The sequence below is a fragment of the Vicugna pacos genome, chromosome X (assembly GCF_048564905.1).
Source record: "Vicugna pacos chromosome X, VicPac4, whole genome shotgun sequence".
Classification (NCBI taxonomy): domain Eukaryota; kingdom Metazoa; phylum Chordata; class Mammalia; order Artiodactyla; family Camelidae; genus Vicugna; species Vicugna pacos.
Genome location: NC_133023.1, coordinates 42,318,257 through 42,339,369, shown reverse-complemented (window position 1 = coordinate 42,339,369; position 21,113 = coordinate 42,318,257). Strand labels below are relative to the sequence as shown.

At 48.6% G+C, this 21,113-nt stretch overlaps 1 protein-coding gene, 1 long non-coding RNA gene and 1 other non-coding gene across 5 annotated transcripts in view; 1 reads left to right on the top strand and 2 right to left on the bottom strand.

Annotated features, from left to right (window-relative positions):
* The window catches only part of LOC116277172 (uncharacterized), a 29,631-nt gene extending 24,036 nt beyond the window's left edge, over window positions 1-5,595 (bottom strand). The window contains exons 1-2 of the long non-coding RNA XR_012067521.1: window positions 5,413-5,595; window positions 5,227-5,300 (exon numbers count right to left, since the gene is read on the bottom strand). This is a non-coding gene — a long non-coding RNA (uncharacterized lncRNA). The remainder of the gene's footprint in view (window positions 1-5,226; window positions 5,301-5,412) is intronic.
* On the top strand, window positions 1,111-1,182 carry TRNAA-GGC (transfer RNA alanine (anticodon GGC)). The gene has a single exon. It is a non-coding gene; the product is annotated as a tRNA-Ala (tRNA).
* Window positions 5,596-10,134: 4,539 nt separating the features above from the next.
* Window positions 10,135-17,376, bottom strand: TSPYL2 (TSPY like 2). 3 transcript variants are annotated; one of them, XR_004186654.2, is made up of 8 exons: window positions 16,401-17,376; window positions 14,898-14,975; window positions 14,659-14,770; window positions 14,422-14,567; window positions 14,189-14,286; window positions 13,022-13,875; window positions 11,658-11,762; window positions 10,725-10,857 (listed from the first exon to the last, which is right to left on the bottom strand). XR_004186654.2 is itself a non-coding variant. In XM_072956303.1 (7 exons), exons 1-7 carry the CDS (start codon window positions 17,202-17,204, stop codon window positions 10,688-10,690), a joined length of 2,262 nt encoding a protein of 753 aa, XP_072812404.1. In that variant the 5' UTR covers window positions 17,205-17,372; the 3' UTR covers window positions 10,135-10,687. The 3 variants fall into 3 exon arrangements, 2 of the variants coding, with proteins under 2 accessions (XP_072812404.1, XP_015106664.2); XM_072956303.1 differs by lacking the exon at window positions 11,658-11,762 and having other exon boundaries at window positions 10,135-10,857; window positions 16,401-17,372; XM_015251178.3 differs by lacking the exon at window positions 11,658-11,762 and having other exon boundaries at window positions 10,135-10,857; window positions 13,022-13,863; window positions 16,401-17,372.
* Window positions 17,377-21,113: the final 3,737 nt, after the last annotated feature.

Sequence of the window (21,113 nt, the reverse complement as noted above, 5' to 3'; positions counted from 1 at the left end):
GAATTCTTACAACTCAACAAGAAAAAGACAATTAATTTTAAAAGGGCTAAGGATTTGAACAGACATTTCTCTGAAAAAAAATACAAACAGCCAATAAACACATGAAAAGATGTTCAACATCATTAGTTTTTAGGGAAATGCAAATAAAACCCACAATGAGATACCACTTCGTACTCATTAGGATGTCTGTAATAAAAAAGACAGACAATAAAAAGGGTAGATGAGGACATGGAGAAACTGGAACCCTCATACATTGCTGAGAATGTAAATCAGTGCTGCCACTTTTGCAGTTTGGTAGTTCCTCAAAAAGTTAAACATAGAGTTGCCATATGACTGAGCAATCCCACTCCTAGGTATCCACCCAAGAGAAAAAAAACACACACATCCACAACAAAAACTTGTACACAAATGTTCAGAGCAACATTATTTGTCATAGCCAAACATGAGAAAACTGAAATTATCTATCAACTGGCAAGTGAATAAACAAAATGTAGTATATCCATACAATAGAATATCATTTGGCAATAAAAGGGAATGCTACATGCAACAACACGGATGAACCTCAACCATTATGCTAAGTGAAAAAGCCACTCATGAAAGTCAATATATTGTATAATCCCATTTATATGAGATGTCTAAATAAGACAAATCAATAGAGACAGAAAGTGGATTAGCTGATTGCCTAGGGCTGGGGGTCATGGGGAATAACTGCTAACGGGTATGAAGCTTCTTTTGAGGGGAGGGTTAAAAATGTTCTAAAATTCATTGTGGTGATGGTTGCACAAGTCTGTGAACATACTAAAGACCACTGACTAGTACCCTTTAAAAGGGTGACTTTATTGACTGAAGCATTATGCTGTACACCAGAAATTGATACAACATTGTAAACTGACTATACTTCAATAATATATATATATATATACATATATATATATATATATATATATATATATATACACACACATATATATGCACACACACGCACACACATAAGGAGGGGAAAAAGGTGAATTTATGGGGGAGGTATAGCTCAGAGTGGTAGAGTGCATGCTTGGCATGCACAGGGTCCTGGGCTCAACCCCCAGTACCTCCATGTAAAAAAAAAAGGCGAGGGGTATAGCTCAGTGGCAGAGCATGTGCTTGGCATGCACAAGGGCCTGGGTTCAATCCCCAGTGCCTCTGTCAAGGGAGAAAAAAACATTAAAAAAAAAGGGTGAATTTTATGGTATGTGACATATATCTCAAGAAAGCTGTAACAAAAAGATGGAAGCAATAACAGAATGTCTGTGTGCTAATGGGAATGATCTTGTGGACGGGGAAACTGAGGCAGGAGAGAGAATAAAAATTGCTGGAGGAATGTACTCAAGTAGGTAAGTGAGGATGGGATATAGTGTCAAAGTGGAAGGGCAGGATTTTGATGACAGTGGGGACAGTTTATCCATAATAACAGAAAAGAGGGCAGAGTGAGTACAGATGCTGTCTGGTGGTTGGATGTGGTAGCAGGAATCTGTGGAGGTTTTCTTCTGCTGTTTTAAAATTTTCAGTCAAGTAGGCAGCCTGAGTCTAGGATGGGAGAGGAGGTGTTGGGGATTTGAGGTGAGAGAAGGTATGAAATTATCACCTGGGAGGGTAAGACAGTGAGTGGCCTAGGGAAGGACTGTGGAGCTGGCAGAGTTGGATTTAAGCAGGGCTGTGGTCTTGCCTGATAAGTATGCTGAAGGGACAGGGGGCAAGGGAAGTAAGGATGTGTGCAAGGGAATGATTATTAGGATGGACTGCGGAATCTAAGCTGAGTAAAGGAAGGACATGGGAACATGGAGGAAGTAAAGGGTAGTGAAAACGTTCAGTCCAGTGGCGTTGAAGGACTGTTGGAATTGAGGTGCTAGAGGGAGGGAACTAGAAGGACAGGTACTGCTTGGATAGCAGGATGCCTGAAACTGAGATTATGGAGGTGAAACAATCACAGGTACTGGTAAGAAGGGTAAGAAGGGGAAGACTATCGGGGTGGGTGGGGTTGAAAGGCAAGCACCCTGCAGAAGAGCAGACCACAGAACTGAGAGACAAGAATATTGGAAGGGCATCTCTGAGGATATTTAAGTCACCAAGAAGTAGGACTGGATTAGTGTTACAGAGAGTGACAGTGAGCTAGTAGATAAATTCTAGTAATGAGGCATGACGGGGGCCAGGTAGGTGACGGTATATTTAGTCTGATGATTTTGAGATTTAAAACAAGGTGGCTGAAATTTACATAATCTTACTGTATCTCTCCACAAATCACTTATGAATTACAAAGAAAAAACGAGTAACTGTAACGGAGAAACCGGGAGACACCACCTTAAACAAACAGTCAAAGTGAACAAAACCAGTATTGGGATACTGACATCATGTGCCTCCTAATACAAAGCACTGAAGACACATCTCTCCCATGGTATTCTGGCCAAAATTATGTAACTTAACTACAATCGGAAGGAAACATCAGACAAACCCAAATTCTAGAAAACAGCTGGCCAAGACTCTTCGAAAGTATCAAAGTCATGAAAGACAAAGAAAAACTAAAGAACTGTCCCAGACTGGAAGAGCTGAAAGAGATATGACAACTAAATGCAATGTGGGATCCTGAATTAGATCCTGGAAGAGAAAAATCTTATTAGTGGAAAAACTGATGAAACTCCAATAGGTTCTGTATTTTCATTAAGAGTACTGTACTAATGTTAATTTCCTACTTTTTCTTAATTTCCTACTTTTGATCATTGAACTGTATGTAGTTGTATAACATTTGGGGAATCTGAGCGAAGGCTATATGGGAATTCTTTGTACTATTTTTATAACTTTGTTAAAAGCCTGAAATTATTTTTTTAATTTAATTGTAAAAAAAACCAAAGAGTGTTTAAGGAGGAGGGAGAGAAAATGTCTGGGAAGGACATTTAGTAGAGTGAGGACACCTACCTCTGTGTCCTGGCCACCTGGTAAGAGGGGTGTAAGGAGGCTGCTGGGGGAGCAGAGTGCTCAGGGGAAAGTCAGATTTCTATTCAAGCAGTGGTTCTCAGTGTAGGGGGATGGACAGTCAAGGCAGTGTTTGGGGGCATTTTTTATTGTCACAATAATTCGAGATTACTAGTGACATTTAGTGGGCATGGACCATGGTTGCTCAGCATCCTGCAGTGCACAGGACAGCTGCACACTGCAAAGAATTGTACTGCATCCCATACAACTTTAGAATGCTCCACCAGACCATCATGCAGGTGGAAAACGTATTCATTCGCTCATTCATTCATTCAACAAACACTTATGGAGCGAGCCTACTATGTACAAGCACTGGTTTAGGTAATAGGGCTACATCAGGGCATGAAAAAGCCAAAAATCTCTGCTCTTCTAGAGCTTACAACTGAGTGGGAGACTCAGACAATAAACAATAAAAATAATAAGGATGTAATTATATATTATGTAAGAGGTGAGGAGCACTATGGGAAAAGTGGAGCAGGGCGTGTGCTAGGGGATAGGTGCGATTTTAAATAGGATGGTCAGGGTAGGCCTCACTGAGAAAGTGACATCTGAGTAGATACCTGAAGGAAGTGAGGGCACGAGCCTTGTGGATATTTGTGGGGAAAGCATTCCAGGTACAAGGGATAGCCCAGTACCAAGCCCTGAGGTGGATGTGTGCCTAATATGTTCAAGTAGCCTAGAGGAGGCCAGGATGGGTGGAATAGAGGGAGCGAGCGGGGAGAGAGGTAGGAGATAAGGTCAGAAAGAAGTTTAATATATAATGACCTTTCTAGAAATTCAACAACCTTATAAATCGAGGGAAAACTGCACTTTGTTTTGTTTGGAACTTTACGAAGAATTGTTTATTAGCTAGGAAAACTGCATCACCCTATCCATGGTTTCTGAGTCACAGTGGAGCTGTCACACTCCCAGGTACAAGTATTATTATGTGCAAGACCATTTCACTATGTCTTATGGTGGAATTATACCCCAGCCTTTACCTACTGAAATACATCTTGTTTTATTATAAATTATTCTTCTTTCATTTCTCCCTTATATTCAATTAGGACACTATATTGGCTTGGGGGAAATTATGTGTGTAGACAGGTTCTATTATCTAAACACTTCATTGCAGAACAGTGAAGGGGGTGCTTCAAATATACATTATGAAAATGGGGTGCTGCGTCCAAAAGGTATGAGAACCACTAAGGTATGGCAAGAAAATAACAGGACTATTCAGAAACCGGGGTGAGAATAAAGGGGATTTTGCTGATGACTGAAGGTGAGTTCCAGAGGCCTGGTCAAAGGTTTTCAGGATAGGGACAGAAGAGAGGGCAACCTGGGCTGTATTGGAATGTAACTAGGAGACCGCTGGTCTTCCTAATGTGTGACTAACATGTTACAGGATAAGGGCCTGATCCACTTTTGCAGCTAAGTTGTTCCCCACCCTGAGGGGGTCTTACCTGTTCATCACAGTAGGGTGGGGAACAAAGAGGGTTCTCTCCTCAAAGAAGCCAGAAGGAGCCTAAGGCCAGGCTCCATTTATTTTTTTACCCACAGAACAGTCCAGAGCCCCAGGCTAAGCTCAGAAGTACTCTCAAGCCAAGCTCATTGCTATAAACAATGAACCTCTAACCTGTTTAGGGATGGGAAAGAGACAGACAGAAAGAGGAAAAACAATAACAGAGAAAGACAGAAACATTCACAAAGCAGAATCAATCGGGGTAGGGGCAGAGGATCAGAGACAGACAGGGAGAAAATAAAACCAAAGGCCAAGAGAGATTATATTCTTTTCAATCATGACAGTCATTATTTACTTAAAGTTTTCTAGGGGCCAGGTGCTGGGCAAAGTGATGCAGACGTATTGTCTCAGGTGGAGATTAGATTCCCAATTGACAGATGAAGAAACTGAGGCCCAGCTGGGTGAGACTCAAGGTCTCACGGCTCGTTTTAAGTGGTAGGGTCAGGATTCACCCTTCTAGGTCTGGGCTGTCTACTGTGTCTCACAGAGGGAGCCAGACAGGAAAACAGAGACAAATAGACAGAAAGATGGAGATAGAGACAGAGGAAAGGGTGGCGGGGGGAGAGAGGGAGGGAGGGAGGGAGAGATGGAGACTTAACAGGCACGCAAGCAGACGATTACGTGAGCTGCAGACCTGCACAGCACCGTTTCCCAAGAGACGGGGGGGGGGGGGGCGGTGCGCGTAGAGCGGGCATGGGCGCCGAGCTCCGCAAGGTACTCACCTGGTTGTCTTCTGGGGCCCCTGGAGCACTCGCCCTCCCTTTGCTACCCGCACGATCCTCCGCAACCCGCTGACCTAGGGTTGAGAGGCCGCCCAGGTAAAAACTCGCCCAGGTCCCACCCCTCACGCGCTCCGGCCCGGCGTCTTTCCCCCCGCGCCCCCCACCCCGGTCTTTACAGCGCCTCACCGGGCACCTTCGGCCGTCGGCGCCGCCGCTGCCGCGCGCAAGCAGATTCCAAGCGCTGACAGCTGGATGTCGCGAAATGCACTGGACGCGTCCCTCCCGTCTGCCGGAGCGCGAGTGGGGTCGCAGGCCGCCACCGCTACGGACGGCTCCAGGCTCTCACTGGAGAAGCGCCCTCCTGCCTTCCCTGGGATTGGCTGCAGAGGGAAACACTTTATTTTTACCCTCCAAGCCCGGATCCAGGCCGAAGAAAACCCGCCCCTTTGGTGGTCTTGATTGGCTTATGAGCCAAGCCCACCCTTTACTAGGATTGGCCAGGAGGTCGACTCGTCATCGCTGTTTGCCAGTCCATTCGACAGGGCTTTGGGAGATTAGTTAGGAGCACGCAAGCGCGAAGCCCAAAGTGAGGCCTGGCGCGACTCACTTGACAGTTGGAGACCGCCGCTTCTTGACGTCTCATTTTCCGCAAGCCACCGCTCCGCTAAGAGACACGACTCTGCCCCCAGTTTCCCATAGCTTACCCCCACCTGCAGGGATTTCTGAGCCAAGTTTCTCTCGCTCAAAGTGAGCCTAGCTCGTAATTTTATCCCTGGAGGATAAGGTGGTTATAGGGGTCTGGCCAGTCACCCACCAGCTCCTGCTCCTTACTGATTAAGACATTGGTCAAGTGACATCCTCGCTCAGAGCCTCAGTTTAACCATCTGTGAGATAGGAAGATGACTTAAAACAATCTTTCCTGACAATGCCACTCACTCGGTGTAATCAATGATAGAACATAAAATAATTGCTTGGAGAATAAATATGGTCTCTCCTCTCTCCCCACTGCCTGATTCTTGTCTTTGTCATTATTTCAGTCTGAGGGAACTATGGCCCAGAGAGTCAAACTAATTGGCTTGAGGTCACACAGCAATAAGACTCAGCACAAAACCCAGGCTTCTGTCCTCCAAACGAAAGCTGTGTAAGAAGGAAGGAGAGGCAGGAAGGACCTCCCTATTACTAGAGGTTCTTAATTTAGGTTTACAGACTTCCAATCCAATACAGGGACAGGGCTTGAAGGGGTCCATGTATCTGGATGGGGAAAAAATTACATCATTGTTTTCACTCTCCTCTAATTGAAATTGAGCATCTTTTCAGTAAAAAGTGTACCTAACAATAGTAGTAGTAACACCTGTGACTCTATCACTAGTAGAAATCACAGAGATTTTCATACCACATGTTGTACATTTCTTGAAATATCATGTAATCTCATCTCTATCTTAAAATCATGATCATCATTGGACCCTCCATTAGATCTTGTGATTTAATGAATTAACAAGAAGCACATATATTACTATGACACATATTTGCCTTTCCATATTTTAGAACTATATTTCAATACAGTCAATAGTTTGTAGCTCTAATATTTTATTTCATGCATTTAAAGATACTGTTTCCTGAGAAAAGGTCCATAGGCTCCACCAGATCACCGAACAGGTCCATGGCACCAAAGCATGTTGAGAACACTTGTCTTCAACCCTGGGCTCTAAGAGGACAAAGACTTGTTCTAACATGTTTCCTTGTTTTATCCCTATCACCAAGTTTCTATCAGGCACACAGCAGGTGCTCAATAAATGTTTACTGAATGAAAAATAGGATGCCTCCCTAACCATCCTCCACAGCCCCAACTGAGGGAGCCAGTGCTGGCCTTTTTGGTCACCAAAGAAGGAGGAGTCTAGTCTCCAGAATCTAGTTTTGTCCCTGCCGATCTGCTTTTGTTCACAGAAGTGGGTGGCAATTTAGAGGTCTGGCCCCAGGAGATCCTATGAACCTCATCCTCAGGAGCAGGGCCCTCTACTGCAGGAGAGTGGGGTGAGTGTGAAGGACACAAAGACAAGTAGCTTCAGCATAGGAACAGGCCCTGGGGCGCATTGGGTTCATGACTCCTCATCCTCCTCCTGGTTTCTGTTTGGAGTCCCAGCAAATGGGCCTGACTTCACTGGTCTTCAGCAAAGACTATAATTTGGAGTTGGATAGTGACCTTAAGGACATTCTAGAACAGTCTTCCCTTTTGGAAGACCAGACTGGGCAGGACCTGAATCCACACCACACACTGAGGAGTTAGGACACAGGGAACAAGATGCCACCCTAGGCAAAGAACATTGTCTCCTACCATGCCTCAGTTCAAGACATGAGCACTCTACCCAACTATATTAGAATCCCATAACTGGCTTCTAACAGTGTCCCTGAAGTCAGAGGCTCTCTCTGACAGGGTAGGTGAAGAGGAGCCTCAAATGCCAGGATGAGGGGCTAGGGATTTGATTTGAGGGACAGAGCATGATTAAGGCCAGGCTTCAGAGGTCTGCTTCAAGGCTAGATTCCATCTTGGGATGAGGTGGATTGCTTCTCCTGGGCTGATCCCCCAGCAATGATTAGCCTAAGTCTGCAGATAGAGAAAACTGAGACCCTCTAGGGAGGGTGAGGGAGTCATGTCGTGAGCCAGAGCAGACTGAGGGAAGGCTACCTAGCTCTCAGACTGCCTGGGATCCTCTTGCCAGGCTAACCTCTTTCTGGCCTATTCCAGGCCCTTTGCCCCTGCTGGCTCTCCTCTCCCCTCCACTTCACCACATGCTCATTGGGACTGGCTCCAGATCCTGCCCATAGGTATCCCTTCCCTCTGCACGAGATGCCTTGACTCAGCATCCTGTATGCTCAGCTCTGGCCCTGGGGCAAGATGTTCCCCTTTCTGGGCCAGTCTCCCCTACCCACTTCTGATAGTGTGGTCCCAGGTCAGAACCAGAGGCATCCAAGCTTCCATGCTCTCCCCAAAACATTTATCAGGATGTGGAGTATGTCCAAGATCTGGTATTTCAACCATTCCACAGAGAAGGTCCCACAACAACCTGGCAGTCAGTCATCCCAGACTTCTCTCAACCCCTCTTTTCCCATACCTAAAGCCTGTTGATTCCAGCATCTTAAAAGCACTCATAGAATAGACACATTTCTTGTGCTGGAGAATCCCAATTAATTTATGTAGATACTTCCTCCTCAAGGAGTTGGAGCATAACTCCCCACTCCCTAAGCATGGGCTACACTTAGTGGCTTCCTAAAAAGTACGGTATGCATGGAGGGGTGGGGTGGTGGTGATGGAGTAATTTTATAGTGGAGAAACCTGACATATACTACCTCAGCCAGGTGATCAAGTTAACACCAATAGTGATAAGGCATATTGATAGCGTGTACTCTTGATATTATTTAAAGAGAATGGTACTTTATTTCTGTGGTCTTCCTTTCCCAAACCCATAACCTCAGTCTAATCATGAGGAAAATATCAGACAAATCTCAATTGAGGGAAATTCTGGAAAATACCTGACCAGTATTCCTCAAATGTTGATGACTCTACGTCAGCAAAAACAAGGGAAGTCCAAGAAACTGTCAAAGCCAAGAGTCATCTATGGAGACGTGATGACTAAATATAATGTGTTCTGGATGGCATCCTGGAACAGAAAAAAGGACATTAGGTAAAAACGAAGGAAATCTGAACAAAATATGGACTTCAGTTAATAATAATGTATTGATATTTGTTCATTAACTATGACAGATGTACCACAGTAATGTAAGATGTTAACAATAGGGGAAACTGGCAGTGGGGTATATGGGACCTCCTGTATCATCTTCTCAATAATTCTGTAAACCTAAAACTTCTAAAAGAAAAAAAATTATTTCAAAAAACCTCCCATATCCGCCCCCATCACTCCACTCTCACTTTAGGTATAGCGTCAACTTCCTCATGGCTCTCCCTCCCTGCAATCCATTCTCCTGGCAGCCAGCAGAGGGCATTCTCTAAAACGCAAATCTGACCGTATCTGAAGCCTTCCAGCAAAATAAGGGCGTTGGATGGAAAGTTCGGGAGATATACTGCAGAAGACAGACCCGGGTATCTGTATGTTATCGTTATGATTCCGAGAGAATCTGGGAGGTTTTTCTGATATCCGTGGAAATAAAATTACTGTATCCAAAATTTAAAGCAACTCAGCCTTTCCAAGATCTCCCAGGTAAAGCCTGGCTTTCAGACCCTCAGCTCCTGACCACCCCCGTCATACAGCTTCAGAGTAATTTTCCTTTGCTTTTCCCTTATCTCTGTGCAAACTACTCGTGAAAACTACTTGGCCCGGGCTGTCTTGCCTTCTTTCCCATGCCCAGTTCCAGTAATCCTGCACCCTCTTCCTAAGACGAAAGAGCACTCCTGCATTATTGGGTTGTGAAGTCCCGACCGATATCATTTTTATTTTACTACATGCGAACAAGAAAAATGGATTCCTCTGGCACCCCCACGCCCAGTTCACACTAGGCCCGAGGAAAGGTTTGACGCACGATAAATAAAAAGATGAATCACCGAATTAATGGATGTTCTAGGGCGCAGAGAGTCTGTGCGCGTGCGCGAGAGGGGATGGCGTGGGAAGCTATTTGCTACCTGCCTAGGTCTACTGCGGCCGCCGGGAGAGGGAGGGGCTTCCCCAGCCTCGCCCTGCCATTGGCCAGGATGGTCCGCATTGGCCTGACGCAACACCTCTGCGGCCCGCGCAGCTCGCCCCCAGCCAGGCACCCCCGCCCTCAGCCAGCCACCCCAACCCCCAGCAACTACGATCTTGCAGGCCACTGCATAGATGGGGTGGCTACTTAGGGGCCTTTGGGAACGGAGACTGGCTGCTGGGGACCGCGCACTGGGCCAGACAAAGGACTCGAAGCAGCATTTTGAATTTGCTCAGAATTTTATTAGGATTACCAGGGTTCACAGGGAACAAGGCGGGACTTCTGGGGGAGGGGGACAGGAATACCGCAATGGCAAAGCGGCCTTGCATAGACACCGAGGCGGGCTAGCGGGCACAGCGGGAGAAAGTCCAAGGATGGAGGGAGAGAGACTTGGAGAACAAGGTGGCAGCAGAGCCCCCACAAGGCCACAGCGGCCCTCCCCGCTTTGGGATCACGGGTGTCCACTCCACACAGCACGAGGAGGGGGATAGAGGGGCCCTGACCAAGGCATCACAATAAATACGTTTAGCAGCACACAGAAGCCTGCAGGGGAGGAGGGCCAAAGGGAAGGAGGAATCCCCCTTTCCCTCCCCCCCCAAAATAAGAACTCTGCAATTACTAAACCATAAAAATAAACTTTAAACCCGTGTACGAAGTCAGTCACCCCCCAGAAGTGCAATGTGGGGCCGCTCGGCCCTAGCTGATAGGGAGGGCAAATGGGGCAGGGGGAGCGGGATAGAGAGGGGCAGCCTCCGGAAGGGTAAGACATTTATCCTGTTTTGCCCCTCTTCCCCAGGTTGGCCCAAGGGTTTTGGACCTGAAGCACCTCCTCCATGTCCGAATCTTCTGAGTCTTCCCCTCCTTCTGAGTCTTCTATTCCTTCTTCCTCCTCCTCGATTCCTTCCTCGTCCTCGCTGTACTCACCTTCTTGATCGCTGCCTGCACAGAGAAGAGAAGCGGAGAGAAGCAAAGAGGGGAAAATGGAGAAGGGTGGTTAGGTGGGCAAGTAGATGTCACTCTTAACAGGGACCTGAGACCACCTTGGAACAAGCAGGTGTAGGGTGTGTGTGTGTGGGTGGGTGTGGGTATGTGTGTAAGGCAGGGTCGGCTGCCTCTGTCCTAAAAGTAGCTTTTTCTCGCCCTGTGTGCAATTTGTTTCTCTTCCTGAGCTCCGACCTCAACTGAATAAACCTTTTATTCATCCAGAGACAGCTCCCTCACTCCTTCTCCCCAGTCTGATCCAAATAGGCCTCAGTCTGTCTTCTTCAGCCCAATTCCCCACCCCCACTCCGACCCAAGAGTTGAGCAGATAACTCTGACTCCCCTTCTCTGAAAGAAGAGATGCCACTGGTAGGAGGGGATGAGGCTGGCAATTCCCTTAGTTTCCCTATCTGAAAAATATGTCTAGTTTGAGTCTACTCACTCATTCAATTCCTCCTTCCTTGGGGCCCTCAATAGAAGTTTGCCAGGGATCCTATGGCCAAAGCCCCCAGGGGGTTGCTTCTTCTTCCTCTGCCTGCCTGCAGCCAGGCTCAAACATATCCCTTGCCCTCCCACTGCCATCCCCTTCCTAGCCAAGGTTTGACTCTATTACCTCACTCCCTGCTCATTCCCACCCCTTCCCTACTGTGGTCTGGATCTGCCCACACCAATTCTTTAAAACTACTCTTCCCAGGGTCACAGATGATCTATTCAGTTCCCAATCCAATGGACACATCCCAGTCCCCATTTTACTTGACCTTTCAAGCAGCACTGGACACTGCTGACAATACCCTCCTTCTTAGAACGTTCCACGACCTGGTTCTCTTCCTAACTCTACACTCTCAGAGCCTCAGTTTCCTCATCTATAAAAGGAGAATAATAGTAACGACCTCATAAGAGTTGCTGCGAGGATTAAATGAGTTAAAGCAAGAAAATCACTTAGAATAGTGCCTGGCACATAGTAAGTATTTCATTAATGCTAACTGACCCCAGAATCCAGAGCTAGGATTTTGCTCTGGCTTATTATCCCCTTTATTTACAAGTTCGACTTCCCAGACATATCACCAACCACCTGCCTCTGGGCCATCTGTACCTTGTGTCCAACAAGCCCTTCCAACTCCATGTTCCGCCCTGCAGCCCATCAATCCCACCACCACACCCTTTCTCATCCCAGGAAATGTAGCCTCCTTTGGCTAGTCATCCAGGCCAGAACCAAAACCAGCAGTCACCTTAAATACTACCTTCTCCCTCTACCCCTCACGTGCAACCCTTCCTTAGCATTTCCCAAAAATGCATTCTTTGGTGGGCAGGGAAAAATGGCTTCTGTGATCAAGATGTTTGGGAAATGCTGGCTTCCACAATGTTTACATAGATTTCTTAGAGCAGGACTTATCAGAGCCTTTAAGGTGCCAATGTACATGTGATTCTACATGAGGATATTATTGTATGCAGTATTTCCCTAACATCCTTTTTGTGAGCAGCTTTTGGAACTGGTAAAGGATCATCAGAAGAAAATTTGGGAAACCCTGCCCAACATACAGTGCATTTTCACCCTTTCAGGTCCTTTCCCATGCAATCCTTTCCACTAAGAATGGCCCATAATTCTCCTGAACATGAAGGCAGCCTCCAATTCAAATGTCATTTTCTTTCTCTAGTTCTCCTCTTCCTGATTCTGGAGACAGAATTAGCTCCTCCCTCCTCTGGGCTCACCGAGCACACTTCACCCCTAGCTCCTCAAACAAGACTGGGAGTTCCCAGAAGGCCAGGGCTGGGTACAGAGTGTGCTGAATCGCAACATATTTGCCACTTTCCCCGTCTCTCTCTGTGTGAACCTGTCTTGTTTTCCACCCACTATCTTCTATCTCTTCTCTCTGCTTCATTTGTCTTTTGCTCTGTTACAGCCTATCCACCCATCACCAAGAACTGAGATTTGTTTCTTTGGTTTTGTTACATTTGCAAGTTAAATGTTCTCTGGCCTTGCTTCGTTTAAAAACTTACACATAATTATTTTTCCTTTTCTCCACAAGAGCAGATTGTATTCATGCCCTGACACTCTTTACCCTGGGCAGCTTTTCTCTAAGAGGAGAGAAAAGAGGTAAGACAATAGGTGGGTCTAGCTCACCTTCCTCACTGCCCTCCTCTTCTTCTTCCTCCACTGATGATTCTGATTCGGAGATGTTCTCTACCTCGTCTTCATAGTCATCCCGGTTGGTGCTGTTACGGTGATCCCTGCCAAAGTCTTCAATGTCATTTTCGTAGTACTCAATGTCTCTGTCATCATCATCACTGCCTTCATTGTCACCTTCGTTGCCGTCATCATCACTACCTTCATTGTCACCTTCGTTGCCATCGTTGTCTTCAATATCACTGCCCTCATTGTCCCCTTCATTATCACTGTCGCTGCTGTCCTGGTTGTTGCTGTTGCTGCTGTGGTTGCCCCCTTTGGGATTCTCATCATCGCCGTTGGGATTCTCGTCACCATCAGCGTTCTCCTCATTGTCATCAATGTTCTCTTCGTTGTCTTCAGGGTTCTCTTCATTGTCATCGGTGTTGTCTTCAGGGTTCTCACTGTTGTCATCGGGGTTCTCATTGTCATCAGGACTCTCATGGTTGTCATCAGTACTCTCATTGTTGTCAGTGGTCTCATTGTCATCAGCGCTCTCATTGTTATCAGTGGTTTCATTGTCATCAGGGCTCTCATTGTTGTCGGTGGTCTCATTGTCAAGGCTCTCATTGTGGTCAGGGCACTCACTGTCACAGAGGCTCTCACTGATGTCAGTTATCTCGTTGTCAGTGGTCTCGAAGCAGTCAGTGGTCTCCATGAAGTCAGAGATCTTGATGTCATGAATGGTCTCATTGTCGGTGATACCATCACTGTCTGAGGTGTCGCCAATGATGTCTTCCATGATGTGATAGTCATCGGAGTCTTCCACGATCACCACCTCACATTCATCCATGTTTTTACTGTAGGGAAGCCTGGGGTTGAGTATAGGGTGGGTGGGACGTGGTGTACACAGGGCAGATACTGAAAGGTGGTAACTAACTGGGGAGGCAGTAGGCTACAAGGGTTCTCAGGGACAAGGCTAGGTAAGGAAAATCCCATTTCTGCCCCTGACTGCATAATCTCAGGCCAATCACACCCCATTTCTGGGCATCATTCCCCACTTGTAAAACATACTGGACTGGATTATCTCAAAGGTCCCTCTTGGCTCTACAAATCCTGTGTGACACTAGCCTAGTCTTTACCCCATCCCTAACAAACCACCTCTCAGCCACCCACCCCCATCACCTTTCTTCCTTTTCTTGCTTCTTTCTGCTTGCCCTGTAGCCCCCTTCTCCCATCATGTAGTAACGCACAGGGTTAACCCACAGGTCATTCTTGATAATCTGTTGAAATAAACAGGGGAAGGGAGAACAGAGATATGAATATGAGTACAAGCCCTAGAGCCTACTCCTGATCCCCCAGGCACCCAGGAGCAAACCTAGCAAGGCCTCCCCTGGAAATGCCAGGAGGAGCCTCACCTCAGCAATCCTGTCGGCCTCTGGGAGGCTATGGTTTGAGAACCAGCTGAAGAAGCTGTGGCTGGCGTCCTGGTTCCTGTGCCTGTGGGCCTGGGGTTCCTGGCCCCGGTGCCAGCGAATTGGGGTGGAGTGAGACACTAGCCGGCCTGGGGGAAAAGGAAGCTATGGAGAGGGCACCAGACAAGGATAGATAGTGGTGGTGGTGGGGCATGAATTTGCCCTGGGACAGCCTCTTACCCGAGCGGTTGCGCTGGAACTCCTTGACAATTACCATATTTGTGAAGTAAGGGTTTGTCTGGAAGTACAGCTTCATTTTGTAGCCCATGGAGATATGTCTGAGATCCTGTACCTGCTCAGGGTGGGGGTAATGGTGGAATCCCCACCACACCGAGACCCCTCCCACCCAACCCCCCCTCACCTCCAAGGACCAGACTCCTTGCCTGGTCCTAGTAGAAAAGATATCTCTTTGGCCTGACCTGCAGATTGGTCAAGTAGCGGAAAATGTCTTCATCACGTTGGTTGATCAAGATTGAAATTTTGGGGTGGTTGAGGAACTGATGGAGGGAGCAGTTTAGGTCAAGGAGTGACTGTTCAATGAGAAGGAGGGAAGGAAGGCCAGAAAGGGCCAGGCAGGGCAGAACAAAAGAGAGGCTGGGGCAGGAGAATTCCTTCCGTGTTCATGTGATGTGTGTGAAGCAAGTGGGTCATGGGACATGGCCCATACTTTTACTACCACAATAATGTCTATGTGCTGAGAGCCTATGTTTATATAGAATGTCAAACCTCTGGATTAGGTGGCCTTGCCATGGTTCACATTTGCCGTGTGTTTGGGTGCTGAGAGTCTATGTCCATGTGATGATGTTGTGTCTCTGGGTGCTGAGGTCTTGTGTTCACAAGACATTGTGTGTCTGGAGGCTGAAGGCTTGTGTCCAAACAATGTGATATCTGGTTACTGAGGGCCTGTGGTCATATGATGTTATATATTTGGGTGTTATGGGTCTGTGTCAACATGATGTTGTATGTCTGAATCTGTGTCCAGGTGATGCTATGTTCTGAGAACCTATGGCCACATAATACTGTGCCTGGGTGCTGAGGTCCTGTGATCATGTGATACTTTCTATGAGAGTGCCAAGGGCCTGTATCCATGTAATTCTTATTTATTTATTTATTTATTTATTTATTTTACTTTTTAATGGAGGTACTGGGGATTGAACCCAGGACCTCGTGCATGCTAAGCATGCACTCTACCACTGAGCTATACCCTCCCCTCTGTATCCATGTAATTCTGAGGATGTTAAACCCATATGTTCCTAACGTGATGCATGTATGCATGTCCCCCAGAGATAAGCTTATCACCAATAGTGAATGGGATTTTTTTAATTCTTCCATTTCCTTCATTTAACTCTTTGATCTCCATTCCCAGGTACTCCTCCTGATCCTTCAAGGGCTCCAGCCCCTTTCTAGCTCCCCTGCCACCAAGGCATTGGGGTCTCCCTAGTCTCTAAGCAGAGGAGCTAGGCTTGCACAACCACGTGTGACTTAGGCACCCTTTCTGGGCCATTTCTCTGCTGTGTGCCTTTCCTCACCCTCCCTCCTCACTGTCTCTGAGTCAGTTTATCTTCTGTGTGCCCCTCCTCTCCTCCTTTCACCATCTCTAGTCCAATTTTTCTGTTGTGTGCCCCTCTACTATCCTCCCCCTTTCACCGTCTGTGATCCATTTTTTATGTTATGCCCCTCCTCTCCCCCACTTCCCCATCTGTGGTCCAGTTTTTATGTTGTGTGTCCCCCTCCCCCCTTTACCATCTCCAATCCAGCTTCTCTGATGTTTTGCCACACTCCTTCCATCCCTCCTCCACCAGACCTCGTCATTCTTCCAATGGGGGCCCGCCCCCACACCCTTTCACCCACCCTGTCCCTCCCCCACCGCCCCCCATTTCTGTCATGGGCTCCTGGCCCATGAGTATAGATGACAAGGATACTGCTTTGACCCAGAAGCCCGGGATATGCTGGATGATGAGATCTCTGCGCTCCAAGAAGGGTCTTCGCATCTGGATGAACTTGCGCTTGAGACGGAGGAAGGCCTTGCCCGCCTTGATATTCACCGCCTCCAGGTCCAGCTGAATGTTTTCCAGCGCCTGCAGGATGCACTCTATCTTCTCGGCGTTCTTCTCTCTGCTTTCCTTCTTCACCTTCCTGGGCTTCCTCCTCCTCCTCCTCCTCCTCTTCCTCACACTTTCCTTTTCATCTTCGTCGTCGTCTTCCACGATGATGACGGTCTCTTCCCTCCCTCTCAGACCGGCTAACCTCTGGTACCCCCGCCCCCCTGCGCCACAGGTTTCTAGGGCCTTCTCTCCTGCAAAGCTGCTGGGCTCCGTCACCTGGAAGTCAATCTCCAGGCTTCCCCCCGAAACCTCCGAGGGAGAGAGAGTTTCCAGGCTCTCCGTGGGAGGCGGCGCCCCCCCGTATCCTGACTCGATCGCGGGCTCCCAGCCGGGACCCCCAGCCCCCAGGGTGAAGTACGCGCGGATACCCCCCTCCTCCAGAATGACATAGGGCGGCGGCGGGGGCAGAGCGGGGCCCAGTCCCACCCCCCTCATGTCAGCCAGCACCTGTGCCGCCTCGGTTTCCTCCCGGAGCCTCGGGCGCTGCTGAGGTGGAGGCAGGGGAAGGCGCAGGAGAGGCGGCGGAGGCGGCGGCGGCGGCGGCGGCAGCTCGTCCAGAGGGGGCTCGGAGCTACTGAGGCGGCGGGCCTTGGCCGGGGGCCCCTCATCCGGGCGGTCCATGGTGACCGCGTTCGCACAGGTCGGGGGCTCGCGCTTGCCCCTTCGCTCTCAGCCCGGCCGCCGCTGCCCGTCACACCTGAAGCGGAGCCGCCGCGCCTCACGCGACCGGCTCCGCTCTCAGCCTCGCTCTGGCGCTGCCTCGCTCTGGCGCTCCCTCCCACAGCGCCTGCCCTACTCCCTCCGCGCCAAGCGCCTGGCACCGCCCCCTGCCGACGCCAGGGGCTGTCCTGCCTCGCCACTGGCTGCCAGCCGCCGCGGCGGCTCTCGCACTCCCCCGGACCCCCGCCCGCCCGCCCGCAATCTGCTTGCCAACACCGCACCTCATCACTTTCCCATTGGCTCCCCACCCCGGGCCCGCCAATCAGCGGCCCGGCTCCCTCAGCGACTGGAGGGACTGGGCAGGGCGATTGGCCGCCAGGAGAGCTGAGACGAAGAAGCCCCTCGCCCTCACCCTTCCAACGCTTTATCCAATGGGAAAAGTACCAGTGGTTCTGAAGACCCAAACGCAAAAACGAAAAACAAACGCAGGCAGTGAGCAGGAGGTGCTCAGATAGACGCGGGGAGCCTCGCTGTCGTCTTCCCCCTCCTCTCCCCTCCCCTTAGCGACTACGCACTTCTTAAATCTGCCCCTTCGCCGAGCCCCCGCTTTCGCCCCTGCGGCGGCGAATTCAGAGGTGGCCCCTCGGGGCTGGGAGGACCCTCACCGAGCCAGGGGTTTAGAGACCTAGGGTCTTTGGCTTGGGGACAGGTTTTGACGTGGCGTTTCCCATTTCTGCAAAATGGCTATGGAAATAATAATCGCACCAAAAAAGTAACTTCCTCTGCGTCATTAAAATGATTGTGATTCAGTTCATCTGCTAGATCTTTCTAGGACTTTCAATCTCCTCATCGACGCACTACTTCTTCCTATCCTTTCCTCTCCCTCTCTTCAATGTATGCTGTTTATACTTGTGTTTTAATGATTTAGGGGAGCCAGCTGGATGGTCTCTCATGAGGCATGGTGATGGGGTTCTGGCTTGACTCTGGGATTTGCGTCACGGGACTGTTCCTCACTTTTTAACCCTTAACCCTAACCAAATCACTGCCTCTCTCCGAGCTTGTTTCCTCTCCTCTAAATTAGGCGCCCCTAAAGAGACTGGTAGGAAACTGCCCACTGTAGCCCTGTTGGTGTAGCAGGGAATTGGAGGCAACCCAGAGACCCATCACCCAGAGGAATGGATAAGAAAAATGTGGTATATGTATACGATGGACCACTAGGATGAATTCGATTTACATACGGCAACATGGCTGGATCTCTCAAAAACAGAATGTTGAGTGAAAAAAGAAACAGAACAAGATTTATAGTACAATACTGTTTATGCAAATTAAAACACATAACAATACCATACATTTTTCACAGATACACATATATGTAAATAAACACATGAACGGTGGACTGGAAGGACGTACGATAAATATACGAGAGTGGGTGCCTATGTGGGAGGAGGGATGGGATCAGGGATGGGTGATGAAGGGCACAAAACAAAACAAAACAAAACAAAGAATAGAAGGGCCTCACGTGGACCAATGATGATATAGTGTGCCAAGAACTGAGGAGTATGTTCCACTCAATTCTGTGCACCTGAGAGAATAAGTAAATAAATAGTAAAGTAATTGAGCCCCCAGGGAACAGGCTGACTGGGTAGACTCCCAGGCTTGATTTTTTTTTCTCCCCTGTGACATCCCTCCCTCTGAATTTAGTCAAAGCTTACCAAAATCCCAGCTATATACAATAGACCTTACAGAAGGGCTCCTAGCCCAGACTGAGCTCCTCCAGGAGCCATTACTTTGTGCATGGGGGGGCATTTCCTAACCCCAACAGCCCCCCAAAATTTGACCCCCAACTCCCAGTCCCCATTCTCCACGGTGGTCCAGTTTCAGGAACACCTTATCTGGGTTTTAGAGAGCAGATTGGTACAGGAGTTGGGAGTGGTACCTGGGGGCTCCAGGCTTTGGGAAGAGATGGAGTTCTCAAGTGTCCTGCACCCCATGCTCATAGCCTGGGCCAAGGGAGGAAGATTTTATGAGATGGGAGACTATTCTCTTGCTAAATACATACGTACCATTTTCAAGTTCCATCTCTCCAACCATTCTACTTCCTGCTGCAGGCACATACTCTTATTTTGTCTCCTCTCAATTAGGTGCATATGTGTGCGTGTGCGCGCATGCACTGAATATGTCTCCACATACAGGCATTTGTTCACATTTGTGCACCAAGCAGGGGTGCCCCTCCAACAAAGTCACACAGACACATACTATCTCACTTGACCATACCTCCCCACATGTGGTCAGGCAGACAGGAGACACACACACACACACACACACACACACAGAAAGAGAAAGCATCCAATATAGCATTGTTCATTTCAGTTTTCCATTTACAAAATCCAATGGTGAATCCAGGCAGTTAGAAAAAAGAAATGGAGGAAAGCCCTCCTGAATGTACCCTATCTACGCCCACCCCTGTGGTCCTCCCACCCCACCCCCTGGGAAAAGGCACCCCCATCACTATCACTGAGAGAACAGGTACCCCCCAACCCCCAGCCTCTCAGCCACTCTGGTCTGCCTTTCCAGGGTCACTCCACACCAGGCTCATTAATGTCTCTCCTGCCTAGAGTGCCTTCCCCATTCCTCTCGGGTCAAGGCTTGCCCAGATCTGGGGCTGTCTTGGGATAGGGAGGGAGCTTAGAACAAGGGCTTCTACAGGAAAGGGAAAAGGGGGTGGATAAATACAGATCTCGCCCTCCCCCAGAAAATGAGAGGGGGACCGAGAACTTGGGCAAGACCAGGCAAAGGAGTGCCAGCTTGGTTTACCAGTTCTTAAGAACTGGCCTTGATGTGAGCCCAGAGTGGACTCTGCCCTGGGAAGGAGATTTGGCATCTTCTATCTGGGGAAACTGGCTGCAGTCTGCTGCACTTTGGGTGGGAGGAATGGTGGAGGGAGGAAAGAGGGGAAGGGCTGTGCAGGACAAGGAAGTTGGGGGCTGAGGGCCCAGAAGGCCAAGGGCTACCACAGAGAGTCTTGAGACCCCTGAGACTTGAAGGGGACAAAAAAAAAAAGTCAGAGAGGAATGGACTCAAGTCCACAGTGCCTTGGAGCTTATACCACTATGACTTACCAAGGCCCTCAAAGAATTTTCATCTTCAGGAGAGTAGCGTGAACCCAGGAGACAATTCTGGGGTTGAATTTCACTCTGACCCCAGGCTTTGGGTTTCAGCCACTCTAGAGAGTTTGACATTCTCCCTACACTTCCTCATGTGTGTATGTGGGGGTTGCTCCTGCCTGTATGGCACCCATATCGACCCCGGTGGGGTTGGGGTGGATTTCCATCCTCAGGAAGAAGAGTTGGGGGATGGGGATCCAGGAGGCAGCTCAAGAGAGTGCAGCCAAGCTGGGGTCTCTTCAGCTCAAGGTGTGTAGCTCACATCCTGCTCTTCACCTAACCTGGGCCCATCACAGAGGCCCTTCTCCCTCCCCTCCTGGCTTCTCAAACATATGTTCAAGAAACACTTGGGAGGTCAGGACAGTGTGGGGAGGGAGAGGAGACAGGGCTTGGGACCAGGGTTTGCTTAAAACAACATTGCACACAACATAGCAATTAAACAGCCCTTGCTCCCTGGGGACCCAGCACCTTCTTCGGTCCCTTTTGTCAGCAGATCAGTTTCTCCCTAAACATCCAGTCCTTGCTAAAGGACTTGGAAGGGGAGGGTGTGTGGGAGCAGAGGGAACAATAAGAGCTCTGGAAATCTATTTTACAGGACAAATTTCCCCCTTCTGGACAATGTCAGGAGAGACATTAAAGCAAGAAAGCCTGTCTCCTCAGCTGTTAGTAGAAAAAAACCTGCATTTTCAGTTTTGTTTTCTTTTTC

Excerpts from the sequence above, each read along its gene's own strand:
- TSPYL2 (XM_072956303.1), bottom strand. The coding sequence starts at position 17,204 with ATGGACCGCCCGGATGAGGGGCCCCCGGCCAAGGCCCGCCGCCTCAGT. Across the intron at positions 14,771-14,897 it reads GCTACTTGACCAATCTGCAG|GTACAGGATCTCAGACATAT; the intron begins GTCAGGCCAAAG and ends CACCCTGAGCAG. Across the intron at positions 14,287-14,421 it reads AGGCCGACAGGATTGCTGAG|ATTATCAAGAATGACCTGTG; the intron begins GTGAGGCTCCTC and ends TTATTTCAACAG.